The sequence below is a fragment of the Lipophrys pholis genome (assembly GCF_963383615.2).
Source record: "Lipophrys pholis genome assembly, chromosome: 19".
In the NCBI taxonomy this organism is placed as follows: domain Eukaryota; kingdom Metazoa; phylum Chordata; class Actinopteri; order Blenniiformes; family Blenniidae; genus Lipophrys; species Lipophrys pholis.
In genome coordinates this window covers 9,241,677-9,264,124 of record NC_137647.1, presented here as the reverse complement: position 1 = coordinate 9,264,124, position 22,448 = coordinate 9,241,677, and the positions used below count along the sequence as shown (strand labels likewise).

At 43.9% G+C, this 22,448-nt stretch overlaps 2 protein-coding genes across 5 annotated transcripts; one reads left to right on the top strand and one right to left on the bottom strand.

Moving 5' to 3' along the window:
- Positions 1-862: 862 nt before the first annotated feature.
- gtpbp1 (GTP binding protein 1) lies at positions 863-9,903 on the top strand. Of its 2 annotated transcripts, XM_080488693.1 has the most exons (14): positions 865-1,379; positions 2,766-2,877; positions 3,040-3,220; positions 3,389-3,572; positions 4,553-4,717; positions 4,901-5,024; positions 5,114-5,228; positions 5,306-5,450; positions 5,563-5,745; positions 5,880-6,015; positions 6,634-6,812; positions 6,970-7,140; positions 7,363-7,413; positions 8,783-9,899. In XM_080488693.1, exons 1-14 carry the CDS (start codon positions 1,188-1,190, stop codon positions 8,891-8,893), a joined length of 2,049 nt encoding a protein of 682 aa, XP_080344819.1. In that variant the 5' UTR covers positions 865-1,187; the 3' UTR covers positions 8,894-9,899. The 2 variants fall into 2 exon arrangements, with proteins under 2 accessions (XP_080344820.1, XP_080344819.1); XM_080488694.1 differs by lacking the exon at positions 7,363-7,413 and having other exon boundaries at positions 863-1,379; positions 8,783-9,903.
- sgsm3 (small G protein signaling modulator 3) lies at positions 9,757-21,046 on the bottom strand. Of its 3 annotated transcripts, none has more exons than XM_080488692.1 (22): positions 20,883-21,045; positions 17,104-17,207; positions 16,922-17,007; positions 16,573-16,636; positions 16,061-16,272; positions 15,836-15,943; positions 15,440-15,583; positions 15,120-15,315; positions 14,889-15,034; positions 14,499-14,732; positions 14,236-14,418; positions 13,928-14,083; positions 13,776-13,830; positions 13,639-13,688; positions 13,296-13,448; positions 13,124-13,194; positions 12,924-12,972; positions 12,699-12,784; positions 12,463-12,585; positions 11,963-12,023; positions 11,766-11,837; positions 9,910-11,166 (listed from the first exon to the last, which is right to left on the bottom strand). In XM_080488692.1, exons 2-21 carry the CDS (start codon positions 17,108-17,110, stop codon positions 11,766-11,768), a joined length of 2,256 nt encoding a protein of 751 aa, XP_080344818.1. In that variant the 5' UTR covers positions 17,111-17,207; positions 20,883-21,045; the 3' UTR covers positions 9,910-11,166. The 3 variants fall into 3 exon arrangements, with proteins under 3 accessions (XP_080344817.1, XP_080344818.1, XP_080344816.1); XM_080488690.1 differs by having other exon boundaries at positions 9,911-11,166; positions 11,920-12,023; XM_080488691.1 differs by lacking the exon at positions 11,766-11,837 and having other exon boundaries at positions 9,757-11,166; positions 20,883-21,046.
- Positions 21,047-22,448: the final 1,402 nt, after the last annotated feature.

The following is a 22,448-nucleotide window of genomic DNA, read 5'->3' as shown; positions in this document are numbered from 1 at the left end:
GGATCCATTGTGTAAATCTGCCCTTCAAGTACATGATATTTGGGAATATGAAAATATCCTGGGAACACAGAAGATCATTTACTTTCAATTCTAAAAAAAATCTGTCCCTTTCTCAACAGATGTATAGAAAAAGAGGCAGTAAAAATGTATTGTAATGACAAAAATAAACTCGATCTGGTTATATCATGAGACTAAAAAGTCCAGTTGGGATGGTATTGAATCTGTTTGACTGAAAATGGCAAGTTTGGAGTTTTCATGTTCTCCCTGTGCGTGTACGTTTTTCTTACTTTTTTTAATTCAAATTTTTTGGTTTCGGGTTTCTCAAAAACAAACACATCATTATCTTGTTCAAATAATATTAGAGAAAGAATAAACAGACGAGTAAAAAACAAAACACAGAGAATAAAACTTTGACCTTTCATATAATTTGTGTTTCCTGTAGAAAAGTCAAACTTTACTATTGTTCAATAGAAGCGATGTTCTGCCAATTACTGGTTTCCATGGGGTACTTTTTGCTTAAATAAATCTATTTTCCCCCAAATGAATCAACATTTAGTTGGTTTATCTTGATTCATCAGTCTCACTATGTCTCACTCTTTTTGATGGTTGAGATTTTCTTCATAGGCGGAGATAAAATTTAAAAAAAAAAAGTTATCTATTTCTAATAATCAACTACTTGAACAGAATATTACAGCTGTACTTGTTGTTGTTGCATCAACAGTAGTTTGGAGGAGTTGCATGGTGTTACAACATGAGGGTGGAGGCCCTGCTGAGGGACGGAGCACCTGTAATCATGAGAAAGTCCCCCTCGTCGCCATTGGCCCGCAGCTCCCGTAAACTTGATGCCTGCGACACTATTGGCACACAACGAGTCAAAACAGACGCCTTTCTGTTTAATATTCATCAGGTGCTGGAGGTTTTATGATTAAATGGCTTTGGGCGCAGAGTGACCAAATACATTTAAGTGACATGTTGTCTTGTTGAGGTTTAGTTCTTTGTCGGAGGAAGGAAATATTGTTCTAAAGCGCCGGTGAACCTGAGAGCCGCTGGTTAGTGGGTGTGAGCGTGTGTGTGTGTGTTAGTGTGCGCGCGCGCGCGTGTGTGTGTGTGTGTGGGGTTGCCTGCCAGCCGTCATCACAACAACCGAGACTGTCTGAATTGTGTCACTTCAAAGTTGACGTTAAAAAATGGCATCGATAGCGGCTCACGAGCTGGGTATAAGCCCGGCTTCGATGGCCCTGGCGGACGCTTTAGTCCCCGAGAGCATATTCGCTCCCGACCGGGGAGGATACGGGGACGACGCCGGAGATGAGTGCTTCGAGGACGGGGACCTGATGAACGGCGAGCCCGAGGCCCGCGGGATTGACTTTACCAGCAAGGTAACAGCTAGGCCCGGCTAGCTGCGGATGAATGAATGAAAACATACGTACGTTACACACTTATAACCATGTAATTACTGAGCAGCGTGTATCGCTTTATTTGTTTTTCGTGTGATTAGAAACAAATGCAGCACACGACCGTTTTTTGTGTGTGTTTCAAATAATATATCCGCGTTAGCGGTGGCTAATGCTATTTGTAGCTCCTGCTCGGGCCAGCGCTAACATCAGTTCCGCACATTGCGCCATATGCTCCCTCTGCACATCTCTCCACAAGGACATATGGAGATGATCGAGGTGCAAATGCAAGGCAAAAATAAAACCCACTGGCGTTGCCTTGACGCTTGGCGTTTGCACCAATTTCCCAAACACACAGGTTGACAAATTACAAGAAGTTGTGGCGGTCTGTTTGTTGTGTTGGACTAGAACCAGCAACTTAACCCATGTGCAGCAGCATCGGGCTGTAAACATCCCCTGACCGACTGTAAATTCATATTTAGTGGTTAAAGCCATCAAATTAGGAGGAGTTGTGACATGACGTAATGTTGAGTATTTGCATGTGAGTGACAGCTTGTGTGCAGTGGGGTCAAATTACACAGAACAATGCTGTTTCTATGCCATCAACACATTACACCGGGTTGCATCAGGGGGGAATTCAATAAATTATGTCCCTCAACTTCTGTTATGCAATGTAGTAACAAGTAATAAACCTTATAAACTATGTGTTTTAGCACATCAACATCAAACTGTAAAAGTGATGGCAGCAGAGGTGATCAGTTTTTCATCAAAAACACCTTTTAGTTTTAATTTCTGTCATGAAAGAGAAGATTAGCGATCACTCCACGTGTATAGAAAAGGCAACTGGACAATGTGAAGGTAGGAGTAACTTTAGTAAGTAACTATTTTTGTTGAATTATTTGAAAATAGGTTATAGTGTTGTACATGTTTAAATTGAAATTGGTGTCCTAATTTTAACTTACCAAACACCCTGAAACATTTCTTTTTCTAACCGGCATAGTTTCTTTTTGGTGTTTTTATCAGCGGAGAGGAAAGCGCTACATTGCTGTGTAACCTTGAGTTACACTGTGAGAAGCGAGCCAACTGTGTTTGCGTTTGAAGAGCAGCTTTTTCAACTCCCTCCTGGTTCCACTTTTTCTAAGCATCTGAACGTGTGAGCTCGCTGCGTTTAATGAGAAGCATTTAAGGAGTGAGTCATACTCGATCTTCTTTTCACCGCACCTGATGTAATCCCCCCTCAACCAAACACAGCACTCCCAGACTGTCTCTGGAAGCAGCTCAGGTTTCTTCGGATTAAACAGGAATCTGAGAACAATCGGGAGTGCGACGGTCTTAATGACGGTCAGTCTTTATCTCCCATATTCCCTTTAGCTGGCCCTTGTCAGCCCGAATGGCGAGCAGTATGACTCATTACTTCGACAGCTTCGGGACAGGATGGAGGAGGGATGTGGAGAGACCATCTACGTGGTTGGGATGGGCTCAGGTACGAGACACACGACTTTTTCTTCCGCCCTGCACTACACACATAAATAAGCATGAATGTTTCTCGCCCTTCCATCCCCCCGCTGTTATCTCTTGTTCAGGCACTCTGCGGCGGTGCACTTTGTAACGATTCTCCTTTCTGTTTCTCTCTGCCCTTCGGTAGATGGTGGCGACTGGGGTCTGGATGAGAAAGATATGGAGGCCTCGGTGGCCACTGTGCGCTCAATGTGTGAGCAGCTGGACGCTGACCTCATCCCACTGCGAGAGCGCAGCGAGGCTGCCGGCTTGGTACGGGACTTTCTCATTCGGCGGCGAGTGGGTGAGCTGGACTTCCTGGAAGTCAGGTGAGGAATCACAAACCCGTGTTACAATCACGCATTAAATTCTCTCTCATTACAACTCAGTACTTTATACATATAAACCATGGATTTATAGCAAAGCCCTATTTTTCATTGTGTTCTCTTTTTGTTTGCACATAATGTGACGTGTTCATCTCTCCTTTTGTCCCGCAGGGTTGCCGTGGTGGGGAACGTGGATGCCGGTAAGAGTACTCTCCTGGGCGTTTTGACACACGGTGAGCTGGACAACGGCAGAGGCTTCGCTCGCCAGAAGCTTTTCAGACACAAGCACGAGATGGAGAGCGGCAGGACCAGCAGCGTGGGCAACGACATCCTGGGCTTTGACCAGGAGGGTCAGGTGAGGGGCAAAATCATGGCGGCCATGCAGCTGCAAGACGAGTGGCTTTCAATTATGGTGGTCCATACAATTTTAAGCAAATCACTGTGATGGTAGAATAGCTTGAGAAGTTTGTATGGCGTAGTTCTACAATAGAAAAATGTGAAAGACAGTTGTAACGCAGAAGACTTCTTTACATAAAACATGCTAAAAAAAAATTTCCAGTCCCCTTCATTCCTTATGCACCGAGCTAATGAATGCCTCCCCAAACAAGCCACACGCACCCTCTGCTCATTTCCCGCCTTCTGAAGGTCTGTGGTTTCTGGCGGGTTTAAAAAAGCAGCCTATCAGTCTCTGACACTGACCAGTTGTCACACGGGTCAATGGCCGCACCAATCAGCTGTCTGTTTTGTCTCGTAAACTTTCTTCTTCAGCCAGGGACGTTTGTTTTTCGCCCACGGCAGCCTGTCAAATGTCCTCACACAGCTGACAACAGTTGAACACAAGACGAGGGGAACCTGCTGAGGGCAGCAGCTGTAACAAATTCTACTAAAGTACTGCAACAATGTTACTTTCTACTTCTGATATTACTGTGAAATATGTGCTAATAGTGAACTGTTTTGTTAACGTTTAGACGAGTCGACGAATTAAGGTTTTCATTTAGTTGACAAGAGAAGTTTGTTGCCAGAAACATCATTATTCACTGGAGTGATTATGTTTAATGAAGACAAATCTTCATCATTTTGAATAATATGAGCCAATTCAAATATAATATTCATTGCGATTAAGAGTCTTGCATTTTTGTGAATATCACAATCCAGTACAAAACTCCAGATTTTCAGCAGCACTTGTTGATAAAAGGAAGAGGTTATACCTTTAATCATATCACTGCCAAAAAGGCAGAAACACCTAAAAGACTCAAATCTAGTAGACGTAATATGTTTGATTACATCTTCTAATCCTACAAATATATTTACGGCGAGGCGCTTTTCTGTGCACAGGTGGTAAACAAACCCGACAGTCATGGAGGAAGCCTGGACTGGACCAAAATCTGTGAGAAATCCTCCAAGGTCATCACCTTCATCGACTTGGCCGGCCACGAGAAATACCTGAAGACCACCGTGTTCGGGATGACCGGACACCTCCCAGACTTCTGCATGCTCATGGTCAGAAAGAGGAAGACTGTGTGTGTGTCTGTGTCTATGTGTGTGTGCATGTGTGTGTGTGTGCATTTGTAGCCCGGATATCCACCTCCATAAAAAGATTTTAATCATGTGGAGTCAAATATTTAAACTTTGGATTTACTACCTGGGTTTTATGGTGTGCTGTCTCTCTTCCTCATCTTCCAGGTGGGCAGTAACGCGGGCATCGTAGGGATGACCAAAGAGCACCTGGGCTTGGCTTTAGCTCTCAATGTGCCGGTGTTTGTCGTGGTGACTAAGATAGACATGTGTCCAGCCAATATCTTACAAGGTCAGCTCCTTTTCTTTTACTTCCTTGAGCTTGAGAAGCCATCTGACGTTGCCATGGTAACAGTTTAGTTCTGCTTTATTTCCCAACAGAGACCTTGAAGCTGCTTCAGAGACTACTGAAGTCTCCAGGCTGTAGGAAGATTCCCGTCCTGGTCCAGAACAAGGACGACGTCATCGTCACAGCCTCCAACTTCAGCTCAGAGAGGTAATGAGTTTGTCTTCGGAACGATTCGGCGCCACAATACTTTGGGTGTTAAATGTAGGCTGCCTCTCCCCCGACAGGATGTGCCCCATCTTCCAGATCTCCAATGTGACTGGAGAGAACATGGACCTGCTCAAGATGTTTCTCAACCTGCTCTCGTCCAGGACGTCGTACCGAGACGATCAGCCTGCCGAGTTTCAGATAGACGACACCTACTCTGTCCCGGTACTCAGAACACTAGCAAACTCCTCCCACAAAAAAAGAACAACAACAACAACAAAAACCTATTTAATCTCCTCAACTTTAAACTACTGGTTCTGTTTTCGTCATGTTGCAGGGAGTCGGAACTGTAGTGTCTGGGACGACATTACGAGGACTCATTCGACTAAACGACATCATGCTTCTGGGCCCGGATCCTCTCGGGAGCTTCATCCAAATCGCTGTCAAATCTATTCACCGCAAGAGGATGCCTGTGAAGGAAGTCCGAGGCGGTCAGACTGCCTCCTTCGCTCTCAAAAAGGTGAAAAGAGGGACCGAATCCACTGCAGCGCACTGTGCAAACAGATCGGGACACGCCTGCAGTTACTGTGTTGTTTCAAGAGTAATTTTATGGTTGTACAACCGTGTGTAAAATCTGCTGTACTCTCTCTAAAGATCAAGCGCTCATCGATACGGAAAGGCATGGTGATGGTGTCCCCGAGGCTAAGCCCACAGGCAACCTGGGAATTCGAGGCTGAGATCCTGGTGCTGCACCATCCCACGACAATATCTCCAAGATACCAGGCGATGGGTGTGTTTCATTGATAATAACTGTCTGACTGAGATCTTTGTAGAAAGATTTGTCTTAGATCTTATCATGGACTCAAACAAGTCACTGTTGTGAACTTTACATCCATCAGCCATCCTAAAGTTACCGTACGTATTATCTTTAATGGCAGCATTAATTCCTTTCTCTCACAAGTCTGTGTGAGACGTGTGTGCCACCTGGTGACGTTATGTAACAAACGGAAGCAGGAAGCAACCCAAAGAGCAGTTCACATGGATTCTGATCAGATCATAAACAAGATCTTAATGTCGATAGGATCGGGCCGTTCTAATTGGATTGAAGAGCACAAATGTTCTGTACATAGCCTGGGTGAAAACAATCCTCTTCCTGCTGTTTTTCAACTGCAGCTTTTCGCTAAAGATACGTTTTTAAATGCAGCGTTTTCTAAATCACAGTGAACAAAAAGTCTTGACGATAAAACGATCATCCAGTATTATTCCCTCGAGAGAGATTCAACGACGGCTTTCTCACCGTTACGCAATAACTCTTGTGCATATTTCAGTGAGTCACACATTGCGAGCAAAGTGGGCCTGAATTCATTGTGCTCCTCGTCTCTTTTGTTACCGTTTTGGTGACGCTCAGTCCACTGTGGCAGCATACGGCAGACGGCCACCATCCTGTCCATGAACAGAGACTGTCTACGAACAGGCGACAAGGCTTCAGTCCACTTCCGCTTCATCAAGACCCCCGAGTACCTGCACTGCGACCAGCGGCTGGTGTTCAGGGAGGGGCGCACCAAAGCTGTGGGGACCATCACCAAGGTAGCAGAAATGAGTGGAATGGACAAAAGCCAGAGGAGAGCTAATGTGACAAGGCTGTAAAAAAAAAAAAAAAAAAAAAAAGTGAGGAATGTTAAAAAAAAAAAAACATTTCAAACTTTGCTTTTGACGTTCACATATGAACCCGGATTGTTTTCAGCTGCTGCAGTCCACCAACAACATGCCGTCAAACTCCAAACCTGCGCAAATCAAAATGCAGTCCACAAAAAAGGCCCCGCTGCGAAAAGAGGACGGCGCCACGGCGGCCGGCGACGACGCCGCTACGATAGCAACGATAGCGCAGTCAGCGGGCGCAAACACGACACAACCGGTGAGTCAACGAAAAGGATGCGACAGTCCGCAAATATTATACAGACGGTGTGGTCTGGTGCGGCTCCCGTGTTTCTTGTGATTTGTTTACTTCCACCGGCCTTCACTCTCAGCAACTTCTTACTAAAACAAATCTTTCCGCTTTACGCACTAACTTTGCCATGCCACATCACTTCTTTACGCTCTCTCCCTCTCCGCTGCTCACGTGGCTGCCTTCCAAAAGGGGGAGGGAGATGAGGACCCTCAAATAAAGGAGGGCAGCAAAGAGAACAAGGTACGAGGTGTCGGTTGTGTTTGGCTGTGCAGCATGATTCTTTACCCGACCTGCGGGATTCTTGGGATATTTTTCCAACAATTTGCTTGATAGATTGCTTGTAACCGCAAAACTTGCTTCACTTTTGGGGGGGGGGGGGGGGTCCGTTTACACGACACCAGAGTGCTGATCTACTGTATCAGCAAAGTTTTTAACCCGGCCCCCAAGGTGGAAAGATTCTTTCACAGTCACGATTCCCTCCTGCAGAGACTGCCGGAGGCTACGGAGGGCTCTTACTGCGCTTGCACATATCTGTCCCCCTCCCCTTCCCTTCCTTCTGCTCATGCACTTGTAAACAAACATGGCCAACCCGTAGTGGTACGACTCGCAGTCCGTATTCTAGTTTTATCGTCCATATCAGTAGTTTTATAGTTGAGACTCACCCCTCATAGTATCCAATGAGTCATCAGTCCATACGGATGTCAGGTGCTCTCCATTTTCTTCAGTTTATAGCTTATTGTTCTCTGCACACATGTCTGTGTGGTTTCATTACAAAATCAAGCAACAGTGCCCCCAGTGGCCCGGCATACTAACTACACTGATGTCTGTGTGTCCGCTGCTGCAGTGTAAACAAACTCCTTTTTTAATTTCCGGATTAGGTGTTGTCACATGCAACGTTGTCGTGTAAACGGGGCCTAAAAGTGTGTGTGAATGTGCATAGATAAATGCGGAGTGTGTGGAGTTTGCGTGTTCTTCTCCGTGCAAACACTTCCAGGTTAAACGCATGTTTTAGAGAGTTCAGAGGCCGCGTTCAGCCCAACGCTGATGTCTCAGCGTTGTTTAAAATTCAATGTTCTGATATTTTTACAATTTCCTTGGTAGTTTGGCCAGATGAGCCTCTTGTGGGCCGATTTTAGCCCCCGAGTGTTCGACATGCATGTTTTAGAGCAGGGGCCTGCAACCTGCAGCTCTGGAGCCACGTGGCCCTTCAGCTCCTCTGTTGCGGCTCCCTGAAGCTTTCGCAATATTATTTATAAATATACATTTTCCTCTCATTTGTATCTGAGTTACTATCACACTGTTTTTACAAAATCATGTCATCTCCAGGCTAAGAACAGCTAAAGAAGGCAAAACAGATACGATGATGAAATCACTGAAATCAGTCAGGTTAAAAGTACTGATATAGATAAAAGTACAGTGTCAAAAATCCATGGGGAAAAAAATTGGTCAAATTACCTACAGAAGTCAAAGATGATATAGATAATAGTAAGGTACATCTAAATGGACGGAAGATGCGACACAAATAAAAGTTTGATGGATTTGTGTTGCTAATGCTGGCCTGACATTATCCGATGTCTCACTGAGCCTTTGTGTCGTTTTTGTCTCGCAGCCAAAGTCTGGAGGTGGTGGACGGAGAAGAGGCGGCCAGAGGCACAAAGGAAAAGGCCAGAACAGCAACTCCACAGCGGCGCCTCCGTCTTCAGGGACGGGAGGCTGCTGAATCGCTCTCCTACTCTCATGCAATCCCCCCCACCCCACCCCAACACACATACCACCATCACCACCTCCTGTTCTCTCCACCAAGTGTCTTCATTCCACAAAACATAAAGGATACAGACGTTCGGAGCGAGACACTCCACAGTCTTACTTCTCCTTGCCTTTTCTCCACGAAGGTCGTGTAGTTTTTATTGTAAAGGGAACAGAGGAGAGGGGAATGTGTCAAACTGAAAGCAGACGCCTGGTATGTCATTTAATGTCCGCTGCCTTTACGATATTCGAATGGTTTGGGCGACGTAAACGAGCCCGGTTTGCGAGGTCAGCCTCTCTCAGGAAGATGATTTATTTGATTCTAACCATATTATATGCGCGTTTGTGAAACCTGTGAGGGGGGTCTAAACCCAAAACGAGTCGAGCGTCGACATGAGCAGCTATATGTGAACCCCCCCCCCCCCCCGTGCATTCCCTGTGTATTTGCAATGACCCACAGTTGTACTATTTATACCGCATATGTAAATTAGCTGTTAGTTGTGCTGATTGGAAAGATGTATAAAAATGTATGCAAATCACACATGAATGTAGCAGAGGGCACAAGGTGGTTTTAAAATTCTAAATATATGGGAAATATAAGCTGTCGCCTTTTTCTAATCGTCACTTATTTATTTGGCATTCATGCAAGAAACACTTGGATGGTCTTAAAATCTCTCCAGCTTATCTCGCCCGCTCTCTTAGAGTCAGTAGTATCCATCATGCCTCCATCGCCAGTCCATTTACAAAAATATGTTATCTGAAAACTTCCGCTGCTGCTCATGATTCCGCGTCATGCAGTACTGGCAGTGCTAGTTGTAACTCTTAATACCCGACGTGTTATGGCCTGTTGCTGTTGTCATGTTGTGACATTTTAAACACTTTGCCACAGGAAATACCAATAAACACCTTTGACTCATTCGTTCCAAGAGTGCAGCTCAATCTGTACATTTAAAAGTCTCCTAATAAACGTGAAGGAATTCAACAAAGAGAAGGGGTTTCAATTCAGCTTTATCGTGCTCACTTCTTCTTCAATATGCTGCAAGTCCTTTTATGTACAGAGGATGGAAGAGTTGCTGGAGTATCGTTCGGAAAATACCAGAATCCCTCCCGTTTTAGGATTGTCTGCACTTGACTATCGATGTGATTCACGCAGGACGCCACAGATACGATTCAGTAAACCCAGAATCCTGGTTGGTTGTGTTTCATCTCGTAGGAAAGTCACGTCAACCTTTTCCAAGTACATAAAAAGTGGACTTACAGTTAGTCTAATTTGCAGAGCAGGAATCAATACAACAAAAATAGCCATCGGTTAGGAATGAAAAGTGCAGGGGTTTATAAAGTAACCTGTACAAAATGTAACACAAACTGAAACTGAGTGTAGTGTTCATGGACTCAAAACCAGTCGGGAAAAATCTGCCATGTTGGTTTACCTTGCACACAAAAAAAAAACATTACAAAGTGTAGCATATATATAGAATTCTGTAACATGTATTCATGTAACACAAAAAAAAAAAAAAAACATCTGGTTCATGTACATTATATCATACAAGATCCGACTGCTCACTACCACTGTTGAAGTAGCACACAAATCCAGAGTTTGGTATCACAGTCAAGAGAAGGCTTTGCTCGGCGAGTGCAACATTTCTCCTCACTGAAAAGGTTTCATTCAGGAATTCAGAACATCGACGTAAGCAGCACTTTCCTCCCAAGAAATACGACAGCTTCATTTAGGTGTTTGAATAAAAAAAATTCTCATGGGGATGCATCGACTGTCTCACCTACACAGAACATGCACTCCATGAACTATGACAAGAGATAAGAATCCATCCTGTCTGAACACATTCTTTCATGTGTTTGGATATTTCTTTTTTTTTTTTTACCTTGTTGCGAAATGGTCTATCATGAGTTAAAAAGAAAAAAAAGAAAAGAAATTGCACACATGCTTCAGCCCATAAAAATATAGTCCACTTGCTTGGTTTTGTTACTGTTGGTCAAAGTTGAATGATGTTAACAAGGCCTGTGTCCAGGCTTGTTAAGAGTCTGAAGTGTAATCGAGTCTGTTAGTCAAAAAAAACAAAAAAAAAACGTGAGGGTCACTGAATATATAGAGACACACAGGACGGGAGATTTCAGCCATTTTTTTTTTTGGAGTGTGGCTGCAGGTTAGCCATCAATGTCCCAACTGAAGAGATGATGTTTCACCAGCATGTCCTGCACTCCCTCTTTCAGCGGCTTCTGCTCCTTCTCCTGGGAACGAAAGGCAGAACATTTTTAAATCACATCGCAGACAGAAGCTCCACAAGTTTCAAACTTCTAACTCAAAAGTTTTTTTTTAAAAATGTTGTCATAATGAAACGATAGGCCACAGCATCAAAGCAGCTTCAGTATTGTTTGATATCAAATGACCAGGTTTTGTTTAAGTGAGTTTTGAAACATGCCGACAAATCCTCCAGAGGCTCCCTCATCTCTGCACCTCGCCGGTTCACTTCCACCACGACCTCCTGTGTTTCTATCGACAGAGGTGGCGGGGCATTGCGGTGGCGTTTTAATGAATTGAAAGAGCTGAGTTGGCTTTACTGCGTCCACTGTTGATACAGCCGCCAGTCACAGCGTGACCCCCGACCTACGCTGGGAGGTAAACGGTGATCGGACCCTGCTGTCCATGCTGATTGGACGCATTCCCAGCAGCCCCGCCCCCACCGCGGCGAGTGAAAACAACTCTGCACGACCTTTCTGAATATTGTCGGAGTGTCCGGATTTGAAATGTCGCCACAATGTAAATCAAGCATCAAACCCAACAGAGAAGTAGTCTAACTAATGTCTACTCTACAGAAGTGACACTTTACCTAAAGATCCCAACTAAAGAGGTGATGCTGAACCAGCACATCCATAACTTCTGCTTTCACCAGGGCGGACTTCTGAAAAAGCACAAAGTCCATTTTTTTTTCTTCTTTTTCCTCCTTTCTGACAGAACATTTTTCATGTGTACGACTTGCTTACTACTGCTTTTCATAGGGACGGGGTGACAGTTCCCTTGGCTCACCTCTTTCTTGTCAGGTAGCTCGCAATCCTGGGAGAGACTGAAGGCAAACTTTGAAAGAACCCTGGTGAGACAAAACAAAAATGAGCCTTTGTTTACTTGTTAGATCATCTTTAGTAATAAATGAATATACTATTTCGTTTTTCTTTTTACCTACACAGTAACATTCCTCAGTAGTTTGTATTAAGTCGTCATGCGAGTAAAAGACCAGGGTGTAGTAAGCACGATTAAATCATATTATAGCGCTGCCTTTAGCTTAATCAAACAGTGTCACTGTAATAATCACAAACAAAAACACTCATGCAGTTCTAATAAACAAGCTGAGTATTTTTCTGAATTGGCACAACATGAATTACTGAAAGAAATATTAAACTTTTATTGATTAGTCAACTGTGTGAAATCACCGATATGGGTACCTATAAATATTCTGTATCTTTTAACCCGTACTACAGTAGTCGTCATAAAGACAGAACAGGAGGTTTCTCCTCATGCTCCTTCTTTACCTGAGCTCGCATTTGATCTGCACCCATCCAGGACTACGAAGGAAAGACCACGGCTGGTACCACTTCTCTACGGCGGTGATGCTGGAACACAACACCTCCAGCCACAGGTGCAGGACCTGCTCGCTGAAGAGAAGCGACGGGAGCCAAAGGGTTTGAAGGTTATTTGGAGCAGACTGAAGGTTTTACCGACATGGACGGAGGGAGCATTGTGGTCATCGGTTGGGTAAATAACTCACTTCAGGCCGACACAGATGAGAGATCTAAACTTGACGTCCATCTGAGCGTGTGCTGAATCGTGGCTCATGTTGACGGACTGCACCGCCTGGGAGGAGTAGATAGGGGGCGCTCAGGTACTGCTTAGTAAGTCTTTGCTCTAATGCTTTACAGAGGAGCCCTCTTTGCTGACTGTACTCATGACATCAAGTCCGTTTATGTGTCTTTATGAGGACATTTATACTCACTCTGTACAGCAACTCCTCAGGTGTTAGTACTTTCCCATCTTCATCTAACCTGGTCAGAGCCGAAGACAACGACTTGTCAAATGTTTTACATTTTTCAAATACAAGCTTGACATAAATGTCCGTGAACGCACCTTATTAAATATTTATGTGCACAGAAAGTTTGACAAAACAAAAAAATACATCCGACGCGGGAGCTTTACCTGTACGTTTTACACAACACCAGTCTGGAATAGACAGAGTTGAAGTCCCTCTCCACCTCTCTACTCGCAGCCTGGAGGTAAAAACCAACAAAAAAACCATAGAGAGATGCTAAATTTGATACAAACGGTGTGAAATACAGTGTCACATTGAATTAACCAAAGTCTGTCTTACCTCCTCGATGAATAACCAAGGGTGACAGGGCCCTCCAAGTATGGAAGGTTTTTTAAGTCCGTGCTGAAAGATGGCTTTCAGAGCTGGACACAGAGTGCCCCTGGCCAGGTCTGTCACCGCCTCGGTCACCGAGTCGTCACCTGCTAGTGAGTACTGGACACGAGACACCAACCCGGCGTTCAATGTCGAGGGCACAAGCATGACATCATATTCACAACACTGGAGGAGAGATGTGACTAAAAGACGAGGACTGCCGAAAAGTACATGACAAATACTCTGAAGGACATCTGCTGAGGGAGAACACTAATCTGAAACTATTTGAAGAATATATTCATGTTTTTACCTCTTTGCTTCGCTCATCCAAAATCTCCACAAACTTCGCAGGAAACCAACCTGAAAAACGGCGATCGCAATTAGCGGCGTTGGACAGACTCGTTATTTAGTTTGCAATAGTCGGTCAGCGTCGATAAAAGTACAAACCTCTGAGGCCATTTAGCTCGCCAACCCAACAGTGTTCATCTTTCTGGGAGATGATCTAAGATCCAAAAACACATTAAAACCCCCATTATTCATCATTCTCATTTCAGTGTGTGGGGGGGTATGTGTGCGCGCGAGAGTCTATCGGGACTCACGGTGATGATGTCGTTCTTTCTGAAGCCCAACTCATCATCATCATGCCGCTCAAAATCCAGCAGAGCCTTCGCTCGTCTCCGTCGGGTGCGAGACACAACGAGGAAGTTTTCATGATCTCTCTGGTGGCTCTCCATGGAGTAGTCAGGAGTCAGATCCTACAAAAGGACGGAGGAAACCGGGTTGAAAGAAATGCAGATACGATTCGAAGTAAAATGAGAAAACATTACAACATCGACTGTATGATGACAGAATTTCGACTGGTGTGCAAGCGAGTTAAAGTGCGCTTTCTTTCCCGCGCTGGACTCACGGTGCTGGAGTGCCGTGGGTCTAAACAGTGGAAATGCTCTGCAGTACGAGCTATGGCCTCTCGCAGGGCCGCCACCAACTCTGTCTGCTTAATGTTCTTCGATTTCAGAGCCTCGGCCTCGTCCTCCCCGAAGAGCAGGGAGCTCAGTGTGGATTTTCTGCGCAGGGACTGTCTCCTCACCACCTGAACATGTGCAAGTATTGAGATAAATCCATTTGCTGCTTTAATGGTTTTTATTATAACTTTACAAAATATGACCTCACTTTGTTGAGATTCGTATTGAGGGTTGCATTGTTTCCGTTGTTGAGCTGCGCCTGCTCGTTCAGGATGTAGGCGAGGTGCTTGCGTCGGTGGGCCTCCAGAGTTTCCTGGGACAATGTCCCAGCTAATCTCATCGCCTCCCCGAGAACTTCAAGCCCGTCCCTCAGCTGGCTTGGCAAGTCTGACAGAGTATTAAAAATAGATGCCGAATTCTCTGAAGCCACAAGCTCCTCCTCCTGCAGGCATGAAGTCATAATCAAGAGACAATATGTGACCAGCAGGAAATAGCAAGAATATATCATTCTTGGTGACTTGAATTTGAATAGTTAAGATGCTTTGAAAACAGTTTTGTGAACAACATCAAGCTATTGAACTTGGTGGAGAGCAGCTACCTTAATCTTGAGCATTCCCAGAGTCATCTGGAAGAGCACCAGAGAGCCTTGATAAAAGAGCAGATCCCAAATCCTGAGGAGCAGGCGGATGTCCACCACACTGGCGAACGACGTCAAGAACCAGTGCAGTGTGATCAGCGACAACTCTGGGTTTTTAAAAGAAGGAGTGTGTTAGATCATATATGGACCACTGAGCTTTTAATCATTCATTAGACCTCATGCGCCACACACCGATGTCGTGCTCCTGAAGGAGACGGTCGAGGGCTGGCAGGTACTGGACAATGAGCTGACGGAGAACTCTTTGGTCGGTTTGGACGCCCAGCAGAGTGGAGGAGAAATAAGATGGAGGAAGGAGGTCTTCGATCAGAGCACACATCATCCATAAAGCATCTTCCTCCTCAAGAAAGAGCAGCAGACAGGACACCACCTGGGTGACAGGGATTTGGGAGTGGAAAAGAAAAGAAAAGAAAAAAAAAAAAAAGAGAGACTGTCAAAAGGAAAGTGTGAAGTGTGGCATCAGGATTATGGAAACATTTGTGTCATGTGCTCACCATGCCAGTGCCCTGACAATACCCAATGTCGGGGTAAAGCCATGCAAGGCCTCTTAGGACCCGTCTCAGCCTCGGCACGCCAACGCTGGTCATGGTATTAAAGCATGCATTTGTGGGCATCGTCCGCAGAAGATCCTTCTCAATCTGAGGAACAGAGTTTCAAAACTCACCATGACTTCAGTTATTAAGCGTACACAAAAAGAGAGCAAGAGGTGAAGAAATCATTTTGTAACACAGTGAGGTAAGCACATTAATATCTACAGTCTAATATCTGATGAAGTTTATCTATGTGAACTAAAACTTTTAACAATTGGAGACTTCTTTATACGTGTAGTATTACAGCTGTATGAGTCTTCATACATGCTACAAAAACATGCAGAGAGCTGGTGGTTTTACCTGTTTAGCTGTGATGGTGTCATCATTAGAGCTGTTCTTGATGATTTCTCTGTAGGAGATTTCAGAAGTCCTCTTCTTCTGTAAAGCTCCAGACAGACGCATCCACAGCTAACAGACGGAACAGTACAGCTCATCAGGTTCTCATCTTTTTCGCTCAATTCAAAAAGTCTTACAAACACTCTTTACGCGGGTTCCGCGGTTCCGCTGTGGGTCAGGTGTGCCTACCTGTGGTCTCATGCTGTGGGGTATTCCGCCGAGCACCAGGGACCGCAGACGCTCGGAGCGTGCCAGGACTGGATCGATGAACTCCCAGGTCAAGTCACCCACGGTGTGGTTGTGGGTGAACTCCAGGTGGGCTTGCCACCGCAGCCGTTGCTGGGGGTCTTCGCGCTGCGGTGAGCCCTCGCTGCCCAGCCAGGACTTGGGTTCTTCTCCCTCTGAGTGAAGAGAGAGTAACGGATCAAGCTTAGCAGGGTTCATCTTTTTGTTTTTTGGGAAACATCAAATAGGATTTTAAAACCTCTTCAATTGCAGAACGATACATTAAAGAGTTTTGCAGAGACATTAAAAAAAGATGAAACTCAGCATAACAATTCTAACAAAGGTCTAACCAGAATGAGGAACTAATCACAAAGGTAACAGACTTTTAGTTTTCCTGATTAATGTCCAGGAAATCAAACCAGCTGCAGACAGAAACCGTGTTTGAGCGAGTGAGTGAGAAGGAGTAAATGAAATACCCTCGAAGTCAATTCTGAAGCCAAACTCATCATACTGTTGCTCAGGCTGCTCAGAGGGCTCCTTCTGTGGAGACAAGAAGAAAAATGCCTGTTGTTCATGCTCATCTCATCACATAAATCTCCTGACAAAGAATCCTGCTGGAGTTCTAGATCTGCTACAAAACAACAACTCTGAAAAAAAAAAAGGAGCAGTCTTGTTGTGCTCCCACCTTTCTTATAGTATATCAAACCACACAGATACGTAAACATTTGCGATCTTATTTTCTGCTCTTAGGAGGCAACATCCTTTTTCTCCGCCACAAAAAACAACAAAAAAAAAAGCTCTCAAAACACGTAGAGTTGTTCTCACATGATGATACTTGGCCAAAATGTCCTGGGGCCACATGCTGGGGGTGAGAGCAGAGAACGGCCCACCGGGGGCTGGAGTGTAGGTCCCTGAAACAGAGAAATAGCCATATTAAAAACAGGAAGCACAGGATAATTTGAACTAAAAGACTCACGAGGAAAAAAAAACGAAATGCAGATCCAGACCTGACATTCTGTTAAGAGCAGAGTGGACGGCTTCAATACAGAGAGACTGAGCGGCTCGGGGGGGGGGGGGGGGGGGGGGAAGAAAACACCTCAGCTGATAGCCACTGTGGAAAAAAACAGGAGGGAGAAAACATGTTGTCGATCAATCCAAGGATTTTTCCAATGAGAAGATTAAATTCCAAACCTTAAAGTGATCAGTGTTTCCGTCTGTAAATGTCGGGATGCAAAACACCTCAAATTATTTGGCAATGAAAAAAGAATGGAGGACTTTGCTCATGTAGAATAATGCAGTGAATTTTCAATGCTAAAACTGATTCAGTCCATTTGTTAATAGATCTGTAATTTGCATATGTGAAATAAATGTGCAATATTTCCAAAAGATAAAATATTTACACAACTAAAAACAGTATCCACAGAAAAAAATGGGATATAAACTAAATTATTTGATCAATTATGAGCTTTTAAAGTCGTTTTACTAATGTAAACAACCTCTTAACCAGAACTGTACAAGTTTCTGCATGTAACACTCACACAAACTATGTCCTGAGTTATATACTTAAAGGTTAGACGTTTCCACGTGCATCACTGATACGTCAACACAAACATGAATAATGGTCCTAGTGTCTAATATTTTCTCATTTTGACTCACAGAGTCCAAGTTAATATCAATATGTTCTCGTCTAAAACTGCTTACCCAGCTCTCTAAACATTGTTAGTCCCAAAACGGCTTTTCAATGAAGAAAAGACATCCAGTCTAAAGTCCAACAACTGGAATGATGAAATGTTTCTCGCTCCAACACAACTTAACAGATCCAAAAGGTTCTGCACAATTTAATGGAGGAAACAAAAACAATTCTGCTCGGCTCTTCTCATGATCATATGACCGCTGTACTTTCAACAAGCCATTTATCTTAAGTGTGTGTGTGTGTGTGTGTGTGTGTGTGTGTGTGTGTGTGTGTGTGTGTGTGTGTGTGTGTGTGTGTGTGTGTGTGTGTGTGTGTGTGTCTTGACTCATTTTTAGCGCGTGCGTCTCGGGGCACAGTTAACAAACGCTCTCAGAAAGATGAGTGGAGCCTTTGTTCCGAGTTTGGAATTCCACTTCAAAGTCTTCTGATAGTCGTCTCACATTTTTTTTTCCTCTATGAAAATGTAATCATGTTTGTTTGCGGTATGCATATGTAATTCTCTTAGAATGGCATTACTTGATTAGTAGTAGGGTCAGTAAATAGAGCGAAGTAGTAATGTTCGCTCTTCTCACTGCAAGACTGGAATCACTGTACAGCCGTTCTCATCAAAAAACAAACAAAAAAACCACAAACATCATAACACGTGAAACAGGTAGGACGTTCCTCCATAAAATAACACATTCAGTACCGACACTATTTGTAATATAAACAAGCCAAGCACACGCAAGCTAAACACACACAAACCACGACAGTGTGACAAGCAGAACCAGCAAACGAGGCTCACCAGCATGAGCCAAAATGATTCATTCTACCAGCAGGCTTGCAGCATCTGAAGGAGGATTTAGGACTTAAGAGAGATGAGAAATCAATTTGAGGTCTGGAGGATGGCCAAATGCTTTTAGGGTAGCTGTGTGTGTAGCTCGGGGGAGCATGGGGATTTCACCGCTACTCCCTTACAAGAACATTAACAGTTTAATCACCTGCCAAGGAAACCAACATCACAGAGCCCCACCTGCAAACTGTTGCACATATTGATAATCCAACTGCAAAATCTGCTAAAACAGGAAGAGCCCGCCCCCAATAAAAGAGCAGAACCATTTAAATCACGTAATGAACTCAAACAGTCTTAATTTGAAACCTTATTTCCAGAGTCACATGTGGGTGTATGACCTGTTCAAAGGAGACACTAAGCATAAAAATGGACCGTTTGTTTACAATTTGATAAGATCCATTTACCCTTTGTTACTAAAGTTGGACATTGCTCTGGAGTTTGGCCATCTATTGGCAACTCAAAAATGTCAATAATAGTGATCAGTAGCTTCATCAGACACACGTTACCACAAATACAATAATGCCAGAACAAAGAGAGGTGAGAAGTCTTTTGACATTGCTCTAGCCCATGGTGAAATTTTGAGGTTCCTTGACAAAATGCTTGTCAGCTGATGAGCGACTATTCTCAACAGTAATTTAACTGCAAACTTCTTCTGGTTATTGCCATTTCATGTCACTAACGTTTTGTCCATCTCCTGGAGTCTCTGCTCTCCCCTTTCTCCCAGACAGTGAAACTAAATATTTGTGACCTGCATCCGATCAAATCGATCTACCAAGCGATCTAATGTCAAACCGTTTGTTTGCTGTACTCCGTCTTTTCGTATGCACTAATCTCTGATTGCAAGTAGAGCAGCAGAAAGCTGCCACCACCTCTGTTCATGCATGATTGTTGGGTCATTCACTGTGAAAAGGAAAAAGTGCCACAAGATGTTTCTTTTGTTCTTGGAGACCTAATTCAAACAATCTCAAATCGCAGCACAACCACAATTATTTAAACAGCATATAAACTTTTAAGTGTGAAATAAAACCTAAGCAATAACTGGCTAACGATGGACAAGAAAGCAAAGATGATATTTGGTGTGACAATGTTGGGACAAAATCTCTCAAGTAGTCATAGTAGTTCTGCTCACCTATGTTTACACACACTGGTTAACACCCCTCTGCGAGAAAAAGCAACATCCTGTTGCACCGATGACGCAACAGTGTGTACACAGCAAAAGTATTCTTCATTCAATCGGATGAAGGAGTTTGTGCTGCCCTGTTAATCTCCCCTCCCCATACACCTCCCCCAGTTATTCCTCACAGCAACCACGGTTTTGGTGACTCATGTCCCCCTCTCATTAATGCGCCTGCCTACACAAACATGCATGTCGGAGCTTCACTCTCCTGCAACCTGCTGCATTAGCCTCGGCTGAATAATGACAGCCTCTCGTTCCTGTTGGCAGACAGGGCTTTTCCGTCTCGCTCCTTCTCTCTCTGACACACATACACAGTCACATCTACCCATTCACACATTCAAGGCATGTGTCACTGTGATGAACAGGGATGTCACTTCCTCAACAACAGGGAAATATGAATGTGGTGGGAACCCCCTCTTTATCCCGGGAAGGGTTGTAAAAGTAGAGCCATCGTTCTGCGGAGGAAAGGAGATGCAGTGCCAACAATGCTGTCTTCTATATATGACGTGGAACAGAGCTGTGCATGCAGCAACAAGTGATGATCGACTGTAATAAACAGCAGAAATACTTCACTAATTGCATAGCAAGGTACTTTAAGTCGAATTGTATAACTGTATTTTGATTCAGACTGCAGCCTTTATTATATGAGTGATTTCTTTTCTATTTTTTCAATTTTTTTAATAAAAGCAATTGTTTGATGGAATTGACATGATGTATACCTACTAGAAAACACATTAGTGATGTAAACAAACCCGGGGGGGGGGGGCACTTTACTGACGTGTGTCTGGATAACATAGCCGACGCGTAGCTATATAAACGTTACGTCAAACAACAGCTGACGTCAGGTGCAGGTTTAAGTGAAATATCGCCTTAAATCTTCGGTGGCAGCACATTCAGTCCATTGCATTTACATGAAATTGACAAAAGTCACAGCTGTAATATTCTTAAAAACTTGACGAAAACGTCTAAGAGACCAATGCAGCGTCCATGTTGTCACTTGTCAGCTGTTAGCCATACGTGCTACATGTAGCTTTCTGCTCGTTGTTACGTGCAAAGTGTGACCGAGCGTCGCCGCGTCACCTACCTTTACATCATTCCAAGGTGGCAGCTTGTGGAAGACGCGAATTGGTGTCGCTGGAGGAGGAAAACCATTCGTTATGCCATGATTCGCATCACAATTGTGATTCCCCTTAACGGTGCACCTGCTAGTGCCGACGTGTAGCTCCGTAGTATTCTTACGCCCCTGTGAGGTTTTTCCCTTGTTTCCGCTTCCATCCTGACAAGTAGTTCCAAATCCCGGAACTACTCTTCTCGGTGGAAATAAAACACTGTATCCTTCCGCAGAGGCAGGGATGACGCAGGCTCACGACGTACAGACCCCGTTTGTTCCATTCATTCATGTTCTCCTCTCTGCCACCTCATTCATCCCAGCTCAGAGATCAGCACTAATCCCACTGTGAGAGCAAACCACACGCACTGTCGACAACAGCTGCTCGTATCTGTTTGTTTTGACACCTGTCAAAGAACAAGTAGATCCAAAAGAGCAGCTTGAAGGAAAACAAAGCACAAAAATAAAAAAATAGCCATGTAACACATGTTTTGGGGGTTTTCTGCTGTCATAATAAGAACATTTTGAGTTTGGTTGCGAAGCCGGGACCTCCCTTCTTGAGTTTCCATGTTCTCCCTTTATGTGCATATCCACAACCCTAAATTGGATTAAACTGTATATAAGATATGTAGATAAATCTTATGAGTGTCCATTTCTATTTATGATTAAATATAAATTTGATATATTGTTTGGAGCACAGTGGCACGCTCTCGTGTCACATCGACAAGTTGTGGGTTCAAATACTAGCCCGGCCTTCCTGTGTGGAGTTTCATGTTCTTCCCATGTGTATGTGGGTTAATTGGCCATGGATTGCTCACGAATGTGAGTGTGTGTGGCTGGCTGTCTCTCTGTGTTTGTCCTGTGATGGACTTGGCAACCTGTCCAGGGCGCACCCTGCCTTCGCACATTGTTAGCTGGGAGGCCGTGACCCTCCACAGGATAAAAGCATTATAGAAGATGGATGGATGGATATATCGTTTGCATCTCACGAACCAGAAACCTATGAAGTGACAGTGCTCACCAGTTACGTATGAGAAAACTATAGGTTAAGATCCTGGTTGTTGCAGGAAAAGCCAACAATAAAAAAAAATAAAATAGGAAATAAAGAAATGCTGTGCATTTGCTGTGGGGAGGAGCCGCCGAAAAGGCAATTTTAAAATAATCATGTTTTTATTTCTTGATTCATTTTTGAATTGAACATTTGCTGCAGCTCCTGTCAGATATTTGGGTCTCAGTTGCTTTTCTTCCTGACAGTATTCTCTCAAAAATTCTGTTCAGTTAAAGTTTATGTTAATATTTGTATTAATATCACACAGCATGGGTGTTCAAGGTCTGTGTTTCTGCACCTTTGAAAAGTGTTTTAAAATGTTAACAGAATGCTGTCATTTAATTTCAAATTGTGTTTTTTTGTTTTTGTTTGTTTGTTTGTTTGTTTTTTTAACAAAGAATTTGTACTGGATCTTAAACACCATGCCTACCACATCTAGAAAACATACTGTGGGTGTACATGACAAGTCTGGTAAATAATGATCTTACAATAAT